Source organism: Opisthorchis viverrini, assembly GCF_000715545.1.
Source record: "Opisthorchis viverrini unplaced genomic scaffold opera_v5_118, whole genome shotgun sequence".
NCBI classification, from domain to species: Eukaryota; Metazoa; Platyhelminthes; class Trematoda; order Opisthorchiida; family Opisthorchiidae; genus Opisthorchis; species Opisthorchis viverrini.
The window spans coordinates 660,678-678,785 of NW_008751774.1; the positions used below are offsets into that span (position 1 = coordinate 660,678).

The 18,108-nt window shown below is 44.7% G+C and overlaps 1 protein-coding gene across 1 annotated transcript in view; it reads right to left on the reverse strand.

Annotated features, from left to right (window-relative positions):
* The window catches only part of T265_05949 (hypothetical protein), a gene marked incomplete at both ends in the record, with an annotated part of 83,200 nt that overhangs the window by 23,794 nt on the left and 41,298 nt on the right, over positions 1 to 18,108 (reverse strand). Inside the window, 4 exons of the mRNA XM_009171096.1 lie at positions 5,994 to 6,030; positions 9,356 to 9,567; positions 12,909 to 13,072; positions 17,137 to 17,306. Coding sequence (XP_009169360.1) covers positions 5,994 to 6,030; positions 9,356 to 9,567; positions 12,909 to 13,072; positions 17,137 to 17,306 — 583 coding nt within the window. The remainder of the gene's footprint in view (positions 1 to 5,993; positions 6,031 to 9,355; positions 9,568 to 12,908; positions 13,073 to 17,136; positions 17,307 to 18,108) is intronic.

The following is an 18,108-nucleotide window of genomic DNA, read 5'->3' on the forward strand; positions in this document are numbered from 1 at the left end:
CGAGATATATTTCTCTCTATCTCTATATATATATATATATATATATATATATATATATACCGGACGATATAACATTGCTAGGCGGTATTTTTTGGACGTTCTTTTAGTAGAAACGTAAAGTGGAACAATGTACTTATCGAGGGTTAGCAATCAATCCAAGGAAAACGAATTGTTTACTTTGTCCCTCTGCACGAAGAGGGTTTTCCGATTATTACCTATGCAATCTACCAATGGGGCATATCACCACTGATGTACCACAATATAGTCTCCGTAGATCTTCGCTGTGAACACACAATCGACTTGTGTAATACACGCCCAGTGTTATAGTACTCAAAGTTCAGTCAATTAAGACTACTTATTGAAATTATCGAAGCTATCCGAAGCCGCCTCTTGAACCCGGAAGCAGTTTGCGAGGGTACTTGACCCTGTTTGGTCAGCGATGCCCTCTGTTCCGCATTGTTCTCATCATCTTCATTGATACTCAACTGAATCATATCGTGGCTCATGTGAAGCTGATCTTCGCTGAGCTTTGTGGCCTATTCCGTAAATATAGAAGCGGGGAATGTGACGCAATCCTAAATATGGGAATCGAAAACTGACTCATCGCTTGACCGGATCAGTGGTCCACAAACTGAGCCATTGAGCTATCTCCCGCTGTACACATTCCCTTGAGTTCCCCACTGAATAATCACACAACTATGCTTCTATTTTTGTCTGAAGTGTATGTGCCTGATTTCATACCTATACAGATCCCCGTTTCTTCTAAATCAGTTCAACCGGAGGCCCATTCGGTATGCGGGTGACAGCAACGTCTTGTTTGTTACACAATTAAAAAACGATTGACCAGCGGTAGGAGTGTGTTGGCAAGAGGTATGGTGGAACTTGATGGAGGTCGAGCTCACATGTGCGGCACCGTGTGGCCTCTAATGCAATGCTGTTGGCAGAGCACTGGCCCGGTAAGCGAGGGGTTCCACATTCGTGTCCAGCGTGAAGGCATTTGTCTTTCCGTTTGTGTTAAGTGTTAAGTGATGGGTACCCACAGAAAATGAGTTTTGTTTTACAGATGTTTACTCTGAAGCCATTGGGTACCCGAAAGCAGACTTCCATTCACTTCCGTCAGTTTTCCAGCTTCGGAGCAACTCTTGTTTCCAGGTAAGCTGGCAAGTGATTCCTAGTGTAAACGTTACTTTTATGTTCATCGCTAATGATTTTATGTTATCGCAGTTAGTATGTTTATGGCAGTGAAGCATCGGTGTTGAGCACTGATGTCGTGCTGTTGATGGTGATGATGAGTTAGTATGTTGTTGTGGTACGTCCATTTGAGAGCCAAAAACCTGTAAAAATGAGAAAAAACAGGCACAAAACTAACAGCCAACAAATTACTGCTCATACCTGTTCCTTCACGGGCTTCTGAAGGCAATAGAGATAAGCATATTGGACGATAGAGAGGGTGGAAACAACAGAGAAGCCAAATCTCTTGGTAAGTGGACTTTGACGTGAAATATTTCCAAGACTTAATCAGACACTGTACTACAAGTGTAATCCGGAAACCGGTGAGCAAGTAATTCATGGACGAAACGCGAAACAAGCGTGTCACGCACTTCCAAAAGTTTTTCAACATGGGAGAGTGGATAATGTGCTTTGCTAACCAACAGGTGCATGAAACGTTCTTATCACTTACAAGCTCTGGTCACCTACAAGTTACTGGACGAGTTTCGTGATGAGGGAATTGCAGAGTTGTGTGGCATTCTTTTTTGGTCCATAGGTGATGTTATTAAAGATAGAGTTGTCAGCAACCTTTTGAGTAGCGTATTACGTTCATACAATTGATTGCCATACTCAAACATCGTACCAACTGAAGCATGAGGCGACCTGGTACAGCCCATTCGGTTGAAGAACATAAAGTTGATGGAAACTCGAAGACTGCGCCTATCTCGTGAGCTTCAAGAAGAATGAAACCGCTCGGGGGCTGTCGAAGAGTTTCCAAGATCCTTGTTTCATTTGAGTCAAATGCTCGCTTACTCGAGGGTTTAACTAGTCATTCTCTCTGCATGCTTCTTTATCGTTAAGGATCTAGTCCCTGCTGAATGAAACTCCATCTGGTTGAAAAAAGCTTCAGGATGGAGAACAAGTGATCTGCGGATTGAGCCTACAAAGTAGTAGTAAAACCAGTTCCAGCAATGTTCTGAGATGCGACCCATGAGGCTGCGGTATCACCGGTCTGTTTCATCAAACACTAGTGCACCTTGGAGACACTAGCAGCCACTGACGCTGCTACACCGGTCCATTTGTCCTCAAACTTCAGCCTGAAACTTATGGATTGCCATCTGTTTTGTTGGCCTTAATTTACGCACATTATCGGCAGTTGAATTAGAGGAAAAGCATGCTACTGTGACTGCCAGTGTGCGTATTTAGTCATATTTCGTTGTGCAGGAAATCAAACAAACTCCTTCAAGGCAAGATAATGAAGAATGGCCTTCACAGCCAATCATACAAGGAAATATCGAAATATGGCTGTTGACGTAGGCAAGTTAGAAAGGCATGAATTTTCTATTAGACAATTAGATTCAGAACGACTCTGCATCAAACGGAGAATAGCGATCACCGGTTTTGCCGATCCCTAGTCTAGCCGAATTCCTGGTGGAAGATCTGTGTCATTTGGCTTCAGAATGAGTTGTTTGACCAATAGGTTGAGTGCGAAACGGAAGCTTTTCCACTTAGCGACCGAATAGAGCAAACCCAAAAATGCATTTTCTACAGAGTTTTGTAACGACATCGCTTAACTCGCGCTATATTCATCCAACGAATGGAATGTAGGAGCCTCGAAAGCTGTTTTGCGACGCAGTTACTTACCACTAGTGGGGATTTTCTTGCAGCATCAGGAAATTATCACAGTAAATGACCGGAAACGAGCTGTATCTCGGATAAGTATCAAATATGCACTAGATCCTATTTCTCGGTCTCAATTGAGTTTCCGTGGGATATCGAAGTACGGGCCGAAAAACTGGATCTCTCAGGCACTGATATCGTTTTAGAATCGCGAAGACATGGATAAAACTATCGATTGGGGTGGGCATAACACGAAATGAGATGGCTAGAGTCACTGCTACTGTTCTGACACTAAAGCAAGTGGTCCCAGTTCGAGCTCAGAGCCGTTAGTGGTTTTGTTGAACAGCTGCTGTCAGTAAATCTTTGACGACTCAGAGTCCACTTTCAAGGCTTTGTCAACCCGCATTTCGGCTTACCACTAGTATATATTCTTCAGTAACCTACTAAACTGGATTGCCCGTGGTTGTGGTGGAGTGTCTCAATACAATACAAGAACGAGACGAACTGGTCACTACATGACTTGCTTCTAACCGCTTTGTCCGAATCCATAACTCAATTCACTGGCGCAAGGCAGAAACCAAAGTCATCGATCGACTTACACAATGCATCGTGATTCGTGGATCGTTGGAACGACAGCGCATGTGTTCATCGGACAGTGTGTAATGGATGAGCGGCGGAGGTGGCCCATGAACAGTTTACCAGAGGAATGCCTGTGCTTAGCAGGCATCCTCCGAGGATTACACGTAGGACCTGTGCTTCAAGTGAAGTTCTTCTATATACTGCCATTCTATTCATCTCCGAGACAATCACCCAAGAATGGCTTTTAATGTCATTTTGCTAAAACAACCTGGAGAAGTCAGTGCGACATTAGAGCAGGTCAGGTACCTAATTGGGTCACTGCTAGCATTGCTAGCGTTGTAAGGGAACACACGTGCAAGAAGAACCTCACAAGTAAGTTTGAGGTCGATAAAACGTCTTCTGTCGGTGACAGTTTGACACAGGACCTAAGAGCGGGTCAAGTCAAAACAGCGCCTTCGTAGGTCGTCAGTCGTGAAAATCCATCGATTCAATTTGGTTGAGAGTGTACGGTACAGATACAAGACGGGAATGCAAGCTGCCGGCCACAAGTCATCAGGACAATGGACAACACTGTTTAACGCCGATGAACAAAATAATGAATGACACTCAGCGCAACTGAAAACTCTGAAATCACAATGTTTCTGTCTGAAAAGACAACGAAAGTGATGATGGCTTCTGCTGGTGAGTGGTCTGTCCTTAGACGGAAAACCCCTGGTTGAATAATGAGCCATCCTCTACGGATAACTTATCACCATCGCGATGACCGGTTGACCAGATCCGCATGGGCTAAGACGGTTCACAAGGATCGCTTAACTTATTCTTATATACTAGAATCTACTTGCATATTCTCCAACTTGGGTTTATTTTGCTTTTCACACTAATAAATTAGGATATAACAACGATACAGCGTTTTGTCATGCTGTCAGGACAAACAACTGGCTAATATCGCCTAAACCGAGAGGCGGCCGACCCTTGACTTGACAGAGGAGTATGAACGAGATCACGAAACGCTTGGGTGCTGTCGGTGCTACTCGACTTCCAGGATGGCAAACCGCGTGATCCTCACTGTGTCTGGTTGGAGACGCTACAAAATATGGCTGCCAACCGATGTCAGTGGCATTCCTGTTGTCAGTTTCTACCCAGATTACCTGAATGAGCGTCTGGAGGTATGAGCACCTCGGAATGATTGTGGTAAGCTAGCACTAAGTCCCTTCCCCGTCCACCTTTACTCTTTTCTTTACAATAAGGCTTTCAAATAAATCATGGTTGTAGGGCAGTGAAGAATTGGTGTTGAACACTGATGTCATGCTGTCGATGATGATGATGATGATGATCATAATGATGATACCGCACTGAAGATAGTACAGGGCTTTTCAAATGAACTGATAGACGATGAACAAAGGGAGTGCTGCTTCCTCATGAGTTATCGACTCGCCAGTGTTATCCCAAACAACACTGTGCGCTTATTAAATTATGCATTTCATCGATCGATTAAATCGATCATTTCACAGAGTGTTAAATTGGGTTCATTTGCTTGCTCACTTAATACGCGTGTGCAGATCAACGTACCACTTCTGTTGAGGTCATGCATAGAGTTTGGTTATGACCAGGCACTGAAATTGTTAGAAATTCAGGCCACTTTGTCTCACAAATGGTTATTTCTATGAAGTTGCGGCCTCCGTTGAAAAAATATGGCTCCTAATTAATCTACGATCGAATCTAGAGGTGGTACTTCAACGGAATCCTAAAGTTCCTGAACGAGAGGTAGCGAGTCAGCATTGGTACACTAGTTCATAACTTCAAGTTCTACTCTCTACACTGAAATCCTGGACGAACTCAAGCGCACACTTTTATCGAACAGTCGATTGTGGAGCAACTTCCACAGTCATGCCAATGGGTGGAGGAGATTTACTCAAATGTCGCCAGTCTTTCGGAGCAGTCTGTATCCGAGACTTTCATATGAGTAGGTAAAACAACAGTTTAGAACCTGGAATATCAAGCAAAACGGGTTCATTTCAGCTCACCATAATTCACGTCATCAGTTTTAGGAAGGTTTGACTATGGAAGGCGATTAGGCCTTACTTTATTGCGTTCAGTTGAGCAAAACTTGGCCGATCACACGGCCTTTTGGTTACCATCTTTCGTTACCACACACACACATACAGGTGCAGTCCGCTTGCTGATTTCATCTCGGCAAATCGAATATCAAGCTGTCCGAAATACGATAAGAACGCACGAACCACCCACAGACACGCAAACCAAAAGCTGATCGGAACAACTCATACCGGCTGCCCGAAAGCTGACAAAACGTTTCACATCAGGAGTTGTAACCCAGAAAAGACCAATCAACTGTAAACACTGCTACGGTGGGCAAAACGAAACTTCGATGCAATGGTGATCCTGCGGTTTGGAACAAGTGCAACACACGATGTGGAAAGTCAAACACACACGATGACCAATTCGAATTAAGATCTGTTGATACTTTGGACCGGAATAGGTAAACGGTCATCACCTGGTAAGAGATGCATAAACACCCAATGATACAATGAACAAAACAATGAGAACTGTGGTTAATTCAAGCTTACCGAAGTATCCGCTGCTGCGACGGCATCATCGATCTCTCTGTGAATTGCGGAATAAAACATCGATTAGTAAACATGCTATCGGGCACAGTTTAATTGACTGACCCATAGTGTGGATCTCAGAAACTCAGTCAGCATCTTATCAGGGTTCTGACAACACTGGTCAAATCCCCTGCCGGTTGAAAGGACTAGGGACTGTGTGTATAAAATTAACTGCAACGATTGCGCTAAGGTTTATATAGGATAAACTGCCAGGGAATTGCACACCAGAATTGGTGAGCATAAAAGAAGGATAAACAAACCACCAAGGAAAGCAGAAGAATATCAAACGCTGGTCAATGACTCAACAATGGCGGTACATGCCTTAGACACGGGACATAGAATAGATCTGGAGAATGTGGGTTTTAAGACGGGGACTGCGATTCATACCACAGTGGCTGAGAGCCGAGGCGGTGGAAATTATTAAGCATCACAGCGTGAATAGAATCGAGGGTGTGGAACTGGTGAGCGGATGGAAAGCAATCAACTATCTTAGCACTAGCTCATCCACGCAGACGGACAGAAGGTTCAAACGAAGTTCAAGAGGGACCATCAAACGAACCGACTCAGACCTAGACCCCAGGCTGGACCCAAACACATGTAGGTTTCACCATCGACCCAACACTTTTTCACCCACCCTAACACACAAAAATCCCTCGGCCGACACCCAACAGAGATTTAGCTTGACTTAGCTGATTGGTTCTCCTTCCGCCCTGAGTCTCGACCAACCTCAGAACTTAGTCATTTGGCCTGACGAAGCTTTTGTGTCAAAAGCGAAACGTTGCCCAGCAATAAATCTACCGATTGTCACCAAATTTTTTCGAAAGCACTGGTTAGCAATCAGCTTCCACAATTTGGTCCTGAAGAACTTTCATTGGGCGGCTACCAACTCAAGCATCATGTGACTGGGGAACAGGTTGGCATCATCCCGAATGAGCATTTCAAGTGGAAAGATTTACAGGTAGTACATTGGAGAGAAGACCACACACCTACTTTATTTACTTCCAATAGGGAAGGTGAAGAAGTTTTCTAGCAGCCCAATCAGGCGACGCTTGGCAACATGCCAGCAGCCCACATGCAACATTCCTTGTGGGACAATGTAAGGCTTGTATAACCCTCAAGTGAACACTCCGCTAAGGAAATGACATTTTAAAAGTTCATCGAATTTAATGTATCGATTGAATCTGGTTGAGCGGCTGCGGTTTGAGGGTCAGTACGTGCACTGTCCTTCGATACATAGTCCAATCACACTGCGGTATAAACACCCGCTGAAATGGTGCATTTGTCCTATAAACATTAACAGTTTGGAAAGTTAGCCTGCCACTGCAATACCGTAGAACTCTTAAGAAATTCGGAAACATCAACAAATGCCGTTTTGAACGCCCAAATCGTGTAGTGTGGGTCATATGGGTAGCTGCAAACTATCCGGAGGTCATTTTCAGCAACCGGTTCCGCACATGCTTGATTTCCAAACATGAATGCCAAGCGTCCAGATCTGAAAGTTTGTCTCATAGGAACCTTAAAGTGTTTCGCGTAGGCTTGCACTGTGTCCACCTTCGCTGGTTCGTTTTTAGTCCTCAAAGATAGCTGAAATTGTTATATTTGCTTGCATGGAAGTGAAGCGCAAATGTGGCGACCAGCATTTACGATCACGTGATCAAGTAGAACATAATGTTGATGGAAACTCGGGGACTGTGCCTACATCTGATGAGCCCCAAGAAGAGCGAAACCGGTCGTGGGCTGTCGAAGAGTTCTCAGCAACCTTGTGAGTGGTTTCCTTCATGACCAAAGATACACTTTCATAGGTACTCAAACTTCGGTAACAGGCTAAAAGATAACTAAGTGGTGTTCGCATCGGTTGGGTTGCTACTCTCGAAACGGTATATCTCAGCAATGAAGGAAGAGGAAAAGCCAATTGAATGCACAGACCGACAGATTAACAAAATACACGTGTTGAAGCCAGTGAGCGACCACCACCTGTTGTCTAGTAAAGTCAAAAGGGCGCAAATTAGCTTGGTGTAACGTCACTGCCACTTTTGTCTATTGGAAATAGTGAATTTTATCATGTCCATTCACATACTCAAGACACCTTTGACAAAGACAGTCTTTCTGAGAGAAACAGAAGGAAAATAGCGGGAGTTACAAAAAAACACCGGGAAAGTTGATTGTTTATCCGCTCCGATGTTTTCTGTAACTTCTGGGAATTTTCTATAGTTATCATCATCATCGTCATCATCATTGTCAGCTGTAATAACCGCGTACTTGTCGTACAGTGGTTGTAGCTGCCGCAGTTTCGTTCACCGTTGATTTGGGGGGGGAGGGGGAGGTAGCTGCGCATTGCAGGCGGGAGCTGATAAATTGTTGCGTAAATCCAGCACTGTCAGGGGACTGACAAGTGGGGGGAATGGGAAAGGAGTTATGCATTGAAGGAAATAGCTTGAATGCCTGAGTGCCACTGATGGCGCGACTGAGCCATACCTGACAACTTCTCAACATTGGTGTGGCCCGTCTCGGGGTCCCCATCCAGGAAGACGGCAGTGACCAGTGCAGCTGAGTTTGCTGGTAGTGGCGGTCAAAATAATTAGTAGTGGATAGCGAGACTGGTCGGAATGCAATGTGAAAGTGTCAAGTGAAGACAATGAGGGGATTCTGCAGTTTCAAGTAAGGATTTCACCCGTAAACGAAACCACTTTACAGTAAAATGCCGTGAACTGCCGTTCTTTTTGAGAGTCATCAAAGCTCAGGCGATCGAAATCCCTATGGATTCAGGTGGTGGCAGCTACAGTAACGGAGTATTCTTGTTTTGAAGTAGTTCCCCTGATGTATGAAGCTTCGCTGATCTTCAGACGACTAAAGTTGCCCTGGATAAACCTGATTAACTTTATTGTCGGCATGACGCTGCACAAGGATTTCCGACACACAATGGTTTCACGTCACTCGTCTGACCAAGTCTGACGTTGAATCTCCAGAATAGAAGAGGACCAAATGTAGGCTCACTGTGTGAGTGATTTCTAATTAACCCGAGACTTCAGTACTTTGTTGTTGGGGAACCACTGACGGTACTTATGGTCGTTCGTTATGTTGAAACTAGATGGTGGTTCTCTACGGGCCTGTACGAGTCTGCTACTCCCTGTCTTAGTGGAATCAGCGACTTGAAAACAGCATCACACTGGGCTCCGACGAAAGCACTTGTGGTTTGATCGCTGTACGGGAATAATCTCAGCTATTTTGCTTCGGCTACCATTTCAGAATGAGCCCTCAGCTCCAGAGGACTCAGGGGGTCACCAAAGATTGTAAGCAAATTACGGGGAGGGGGGGGGACTCACTCAGATGTTTGCGGGTGCTCAGTAAAAATACGCAACATAAATTCCGCCTCTTCATTTGGCTGGAAAGTGGATGGAATAATCGCATACCGCCCAGGTGGGAGTTTGTGTCGTCCACAAACTTCACGCAGGTTGATAAAAGCCGGTGACCGCGCTTTGGATGCGTTGTATTTGAAAAAGTTCATGTCCAAAGTCCCGCTGTGAGATTCTGGCAACTGGGAATAAGGAGAAAGGGGTTGGGGCGTAAACTACGTTATATGGGAAATCCACGGCGTTTTCTAACCTAAACTTTGTGCTTGTGGTTTTCTTACTATGTTACTAACGGCATCGCACCACAAATAAGATACTTAGGCATCAGTCCTTATAATTAACCGCATACTACTAACACATGGTAAAGTGAACTTTATAGGTGCCACTGAGAACAAACATCAACATGTAAAAATATTCAGGTGCCTTGCTACTACTAACGGATACTACTGAAGATTGAAATCACTCTGACGGCTACACTAAAAAATATTGACAAACGTCACAGGCCAACTATTGAGGAATGTTGTTCATATTCCCACCACTCTCATTTGAACGGTCGTCCTGCTGTTCTGGCGTAATTATTCTGGTGAGTCCACACCAAAGGGTAGCACTGGACTCGAGTTTCACCCATATTAAAGTTCATCAGCAGTGCATATCCAATGGATTTGGACTCCGGACAGCGAGGCGAGCGTGTTACCGTTACTCCACCAGCGCCAGTTGGGCGCATCTGAATTTTGACGTCTAAACAGGCGAATGTGTTCACACTTAGGCCCGATCCATCGAACGACGACCTAGTAAGTGAGACATGGTCAGTAAATCATGACCTGACGGTAGACAAGTCACCGGGTGAGGTGGAGGGTTGAAAGCAACCGCATATAGAACAATGGAGATAAGCAGGCTCGTTATGACTGACATAACAAACATGTGATTAGCCGTTCACTAACACGAGCGCCACCTGATGCACGTAATACAATATTATACCGGACGTTGACAGATTACCGATCGACCGTTTTGGTTTTTACACTTGTACAAAATACCGGCAAGAATGTGCGAATCGTTACAATTGCACAACGCACGTGCTATTATTTAGGTAACAGTGGAACCTCCAGAACCAAGAGGTCGACCAAAAAGAGAGCGACTAGTCTGAATATACACTGATAAAAGCTGACTTACACTATAACCTGCCCGAGTTCATTTTTTTCATGAATCCCGTGGCTAAATGCCCCGGTGTTCAAACACCTTTATGGTAGGGTGCGAGTTCGAATCGATGGAGGAAGTGTAGCGATACCCGAAAAACACCGCGGCCAATAACATACAAATGATAGTACCTCTTGGAACTTTCAGTAGTTCACCATTTAGTCTTTCTACCTCCCAGGTAACGCGGCTTATCAGAGTGACCAAATGCGAAATCAGCTAAATTAGAAAAAGAACGGTAAAGCTAAGCTCATAATGAGGTCGTGACCAGCAGGTATCAGACAACCTCTCCGAATTGGAGGCTAAAATGGTTCAGGAGGCAACAACTGTTCAGTGAGTAAGCGGGACTCAGTTAAAACCGCCTAAATAGCGCAGAAGACTAACGATAAATACGCACAACAAAAGGCTTGCACATGGAGCTTCAGACCAATCAGCCTGCAGGAACATCTACCCAGGTTCCCCACCCAAGTCGTTGCCAAATCAAGGAAAAGTGAGAATGGATTGTACCGCGGTACCAAACCCAGATGCCATATAAACCACCGTATGTAAAGCCAGAATATTGACTTAATAGACGTCTGTGCATTTGACTGGTCTCTTGCTAAAGTTTGACGAAAGCATGTACCTGTTACCCAAACTTCAACAGCAGATGTACTTAACGTCCTTATTCCTGAAACCAAGGCATACACAGAGTGGATAGACGGAGGGAGGCTGCCAGTATACATATGGCCATTTAGTCCTCCAATCGAAAGTCCATGCTCTGGACTGTTGGAGTGAAAAATTCAGCTGGTCATCATTTGAGTAAGATTAGCGGGTGATCTCACCTGACTCGAACCACTACCTTTGAGAGAACATTCAGATAAGCCACTACTGAATTAAATCCGGTTAGGCACTGTATCATTTCAGCTCACAGTAAAATTGCTGAACTCTGCCCGGCGAGTTGCATAAGGTTCAGCGATTCCCGCATTCTGACCATCTTTTTGTGAACTTACGGATATGAATTACGGCGCTCAGAATGTTGAACCGTTTCCAAGCTAATTCGCACATTCTCACCCAACATTCGTGGTCGAAGGGAAAAAGCCTTCGGTCGTTTGAGTGTGTCAAAGTAACGCTCAATTTACTTGAAGCCATAAACGCCTGATCAGCCGATTCAGTCCGAAAAGCTTAACAAAGAGAACTCTACTTTTCCACGGTATGCTGCTTTTTCTGTTGTGAGGAATAACAGGATGGCCTAGTTCTTTCACATACACACTTCCTCTCACACCTTCAACCGATGCCTCAGAAGCGTAGCCGGTTTTAGATGACGTCAGGGTGCTACTAACGAGGTGATTAGAAAACGAGTATTTGGTTGTGCTGCAGGTACTTCAATCCGGGAAAACATTCAGGTTCATTGACTACGATCGCTCGGTCATATGCTACGCATGCCGAAACACCATCTACCGAAAAGAATGTTGCTCTCCGTACCTCCATCAGGATGGCGCAAAACGCGAGGTGGACAGCACACGACTTGGTAGAAGGGTGTGAAAGAGATCACCAAGAGTTTGGGGTTTTATGCCTTCCAGAATGGGATCCCCGTGACTCCGTCTATGCTTGGTTGGAGACGTTGCAAGAAATAGCGGCTAATCCAGGGTGCTACTAGGTGATTAGAAAACGAGTATTTGGTTGTGCTGCAGGTACTTCAATCCGGGAAAACATTCAGGTTCATTGACTACGATCGCTCGGTCATATGCTACGCATGCCGAAACACCATCTACCGAAAAGAATGTTGCTCTCCGTACCTCCATCAGGATGGCGCAAAACGCGAGGTGGACAGCACACGACTTGGTAGAAGGGTGTGAAAGAGATCACCAAGAGTTTGGGGTTTTATGCCTTCCAGAATGGGATCCCCGTGACTCCGTCTATGCTTGGTTGGAGACGTTGCAAGAAATAGCGGCTAATCGATGACCGTGGTGTTGGTGCTGTCAGTGTCTTTCCAGATTGCCTGATTAAGTGTTTGGAGGTGTACACAGCTCAGAATGCTTGACATAGGCCAGCACTAGGTCCCCTCCCCCATCCACTCTTTTTATCTTCTTTTCACCCTAAGACTTTTAATATATGATGATGACTGAGGTATTTTCAAGATTTCATTTTCCGAGAAAACTAACTGCCACCTTTTATCACGTGCTCTTGCTACAGGATGTTAGTAAAGTTAAAATAGGACAGGTTTCTTCATCCAAATGGTGTGAACACTAAACGTCCCCAGGCCTAACGCCATCGCCCAAACGCGTGAACTTCATTCATGGCTGACAAACCAGTATGGGAATTGTGAAATGACTGGATCAAGTGAAGAAATTCTTACCGCGTAGATCGCATAGCCTATGGTTAACAGATCCTCGCCTTGTTTGCGCAGCTTTCGTCGATGTTTCTGCATTAGTCCAACAATCATAGTGCCTTCGTTGACATCATCGTCCTCGTCCGGATCCACCAGGTTGACGCTAAATTGTGGATTGATCCAAAATGTTTCTGAGGAAACAGATAAATTCCAGAAAAGACCACTGTAAACGTTAAGAAGAATACATATTTATACACGATATATCAGTGGATTTATAAGATAAGGACACATAGGGTCGTCACGGTCTTGAGGATTATCCACGAAGAGGAAGAGCACACCAAACAAAAGACGTAGTCAACCAATAGAAGAGAAAAATTGGATCGTGATGCAATACAACCTAATGAAAGGTGAATCACATAATAGAAAGAAAACTGAAGAAAACAAACGGTACTTGACTGGTCTGTAAGCTCAAAAGGAGATGAGATACAACCCAACACTACCGCTAACCAATCGCATTAGGAAATCTCAACTATTCTTTAAGTAAGGGCGTACCCAAATGTTAACCAATGACGTTAACTCAAAACGTTTGCGATCCAACTGCCAAGCTTGGTGATCAGACCAACAACCAGCCGGCCAATAAACGCACCCGGGATACTGGTGTTCCGATGCACTGCAAGTGGCGGTCGATCACGGCGTCGGTCACGCGAGTTAAATTTAACTTATTTTTTGAGGTAGAACTATCTACGTGTTTAGGTGTTAAAATGGAGTAGTAACCCAGCACACTGGTCGAAGTTATCCTTCAGTTCTGTCCAGACGAGCAGCGAAGTCGAACGGTAAACACCCTTGAACTGAGTGAATTGAGGTAATAAACTCCGGTGGGTGTTGGCAATATCTAGCGATAAACGTCGAGAACCATGGCTCAGGAATCGTGATCTGTCTGTTGATTCGTTACTTGATGTATGCAATACAGACGGTACTTTCAGTCACACGATAAACTAACTTTAATAATGGAAAGCGTAATATTCGTTCGGCTGTGACACCCTTTTGGTGTCTACCCGCTACGTCATTGGAAGGAAGCAGGATGGATGAGATACTGCGAGTTGCCCAAGCCTAGATAGGGACGGCTGAGATGCTTGAGATGGAGTTTTCTGGTCAGTAGGTTCGCATCCTAACCACTGATTTATCTGAAGCTCAGTGTCTTTGACTGAAACATTTGGATAGTTTTCTACCCAGTGTATGTTATATGGACAGATGACAAGGGTTAAAATAGCTAGCTTCATCTACCTGCTCGGTGTTCATCAAAGTATATTCTACAGGCAGTTGATGAGTCGGCTCGATTGGTCTATATTCTGGTGGATATTTAGATTGCCGTCAGAGAGGAAGAGAGAAAGCCGGAAATGACAACTCAAAATTCAAGTTTCTACGAAATGTATCCGAAATTTATGGTGGCCGGACACGTAATCGATGTACATATAGTTATCAGATTGAATCCTGAACATCAGGTTACTAAAGCAAGTGCTCTCAGGAAGTTTCAGCTACACAAACGCATGTCAGTTCATAGGAATAAAAGGATTCGATCACTTGGCATCTACAGTTTTGAAACTTTGTCTTCCCAACAAACTCAGGAAGCTTAAAAGGAACGATTTGTGAAGGCCGAAAAGAAAACTCACTGAGGACCACATTATTCGCTTTCCCAGATCCCCTAAGACCTCTACCGCCCAGACAACCACCTAGGCTAAACCGCAAAGACCGAAAAAGCATCAGTCTCTGATTCGCATGGCAGTTCTGAGTTTATTTCAGCATTTCAAATTCGACAACGTTGGTGAACTTGTCCAGTGTCTTGTGGAATGAACAAATTTAACAGCAAAGCTCCTATTTTTCTTACAGCTGCAAGGAAGTCCTCATCCCTGAATTACAGTCCAGCACATCCAAAATGCTGTGCAATTTCCCCGGGGAAACATTCACCCGCTACACGAGGAAAAGTGAAAGAAAAGCTTGACTAAAATGATGGGATGTCCAAGTGGGGTCAAGGAGTAAGCCAGCCATCTTCTCACCAAAATACATATTGTAAGCACACCAAATAGTGTCAGCCAGGTCAAACGTATTTGAAGAACTAACTCGCGTCTGCTCAAAGGTTAATGATGACAAGATATTCCAGTTTGTCAAAGCAATTGCTGTTGGCGACCGGAAAACAGATCAAAATAAATGCAGACAAGTCACCTCATTAGTAGGATTAAAAAGACACTTTCTAGGTTGCACTTTCGAGTAGCGTGTACTTGTAGTAAAGTACGTCCGGTCTATCGTGCAACACAATACGCCTCTAAGACGATCACTGAAGAGACTAGTGCTAGGGGCCGGTCGAATATGTTCTCTTCAAAGTTTTAAAAGCTGTGGAAGATATTGCAATCTTCAGGTTCACCATAAATCCATCCATATTCCTATCTGAGGTTTGCTTTCCTAAGGAGTAAGAACTCAAAATGTCTTGTGAAGACAGATTTACCTTAGCTACCATTAGTAAAATAGTGAAAACTCATCCTAAGGGGACCAGCACTAATGTTTGAAGGGAGCGATACGTAGCAGTCACCGTTGAGTGGTTTCTGTGGACAGGAATCCGTGCGAAATTGGGTGCTTTATTTCTGTCTGCATTGATCCAATCCTACCCAACTAGGGACACTTTACCGCATTCACTCTAAGCAAAAGTATGCCTCGAGGTATTGATTGTTTTTAGCTCTGTAATGGAGCCGGAGTGATAAACCTCAACTACTCAGAGTTTACAGAAAGAATAACTTGTTGATTGTTATGGCCACAAAATAGAAAGCGCTATGCAAATGGGATACATATAATCGTTAAAGCGACAATTTGAGGCGAGGAAGCTGTAGACCTCTTCAATTTGGCCCAATTTGGTCCGCCGTATTCGGACAGCAAACTGAGTCAGCATCTAGGCATAGTAAGCTGCCGTAGTACATCTGGTTCCAGCCAACATAAGAAAGGTGGTTCCTATCCACGACCACACAACCCATCATACAAAATCGAAGATCGGTGACACGCAATGTAACTGATGGCGAATCACGTCCCAAAGATAAGTCACGCAACTGGAACACTGCATATTTCCCAAGTATGTCGGTCGGGATATGGCAACCGAAAGTGCCCAAATCTAGGACGTGCCTACCAGGGAACCGCTCAAACCTCACTTCTCATATAACCCAAAAACCTTTGAATCTGCTGGCTGTGCAACCGGGTCACCACCATTACGGGGCTTCTGTTGCTCAGTATGGGTTCACCAGTGGTTTCGGTAAGCAAGCAGACCTTCGATTCCCACCAAATGAACTCACGGTTTGGTTCCGCCTGCAGACTGGATACCAGCTGTGCCAAGACCGGATTTTAGAGATGCGCGATTTGATTACAAATTGATTGGTCACGTTTTGCCACTCTCATATGACACTCACGAGCAATCCTTATGGTCATTAGCCCACACGAAGGAAGGATAAGTGAGCTATCGGACTCAAGAAACAGAGATTGTCCGGTTCAATATTACCCAGACTGATTGACGGTTCTCTTCATGCAAGGTAGGGGAGTCAAAATTCCGGCGCAAACAGTGGAGTTCCGTGGGTCATGTGTCAAGTGGAATCTCGCCTCTGCTACTTCACTGTCAAGTTCTATAGGCCAAAATGTTTTTGCAAGCAACAGCAGAATTCGTTGGTCTCCGGAGCACGGAAAGTTTGTGTATTCCCGTTTGTGGACACGTTTCACCATCAGCTGATTCGGGCGGAAATCACACCGTACAGTTCCGGACAGATTCTCAAAAGACCGGCACATGAGATACATCAGGCGAGTTAAAATGTGTGGGAACCTCAATGTGAACAGGACCGATCCGGATTAGCTGCATGGCCGTGAGATCCGTAGACTGGCCGAATATCAGGATAGTCTCTGATCTGTCCAAATGACGTTAAATGACCGTATCAGTTGAAGTCTGTTGCTGGAGTGTGTTGTGCAAAACGGTGTTTCTTTACCCACTTGCTTTTCGTGCCAGCCGGAGTGACTCTAGCTACTCTGCAGTCCCATCAAAGTTTGAACGGCAGCATAACCATTATCGGTGATTCGATCTTTCTCAGTGAGGATGACTAAAAATAGTATGTAGCGAACCTTTCATAACAATGCCACAAAACACCAATTTGAGCACTGAAATGAGACGAATGTTTGTCAAGATGTTTTGCTGCTCTCTCTCCTAGTTGTATTCCTACAAAAGCCCTCTTACCGAGAAAATTGCGACATCCACCGGCTGAAACGCGTGGGATCCAGCTTCCATGTTCGATACACATTTCCCACTTCCGTCCAGGGAGCTCTCCGGCGCCACCCAAAGATTGAGGCCCCAAGTGGCATATTTCTAACTTTTCAAAGTTTGAGATAAAGTCTTTATAGGACATCCTGTAAGAAAAAACGGAGAAATATGAAGGGGAAGTATGTTGGCACTTATTGGTCGACAGGTTTACTGCATCACCTAGCCAACTATCAAAAGAAGGGGTAGACCAGTCATGGACAGGTTGAGTTGTAAGCAGAATGGGAATGGAGGGGCTGGGGGCGTGTTTCGTCCCGGTGGAGGACAGGAGTGACAGAATTCCAGTGGGATGCGATTGTTAGATCATACCAAAAAATAAAACCATCATCAGCTAAAAGGTGCCGTCACCCGAGTCCAGCCAAAACCGACAGAGGCAAAGAAACAGGTGACAAATGTATGGAAAAACTGTAAAGAAATACGTCTGTTACTGTTGATATCATTGGTTCTCCAAGATGAGTTCACATGGTCCGGCTATAACCTGTTACCATCGGCCGATCAGAGTGACGTTTTTTCGTCAAGCCCTATTCAGGTTATCTGACTGAATTACTGAAATCTGAACTACTTTGGGATTCGTACCAGGGATCAGATATAAGCCCACGCTCATTTCATCACAGGGGTTCGGCGGTGAAACACCCCAGTTCATTCGTCAGAATGACGATGTTGATGAGAACACGAACCTTAGCAGAAGGCTAGCATGGCAGTTCGAGGAAGTTGCTTAACAGTGGTCGTACTTTCCTTCCAAAAACAGTTCGCAGGAAAAGATTACTGGATCTCACTCTTTAGGTAAATAGTACTGAACAAGTTGTAAAGTACACCACGCCTAGACGTAATACACTACTCACAAAGCTACTGAGAACATGACAGCCCACTACCGGTCTCGCTTTCTTCAGA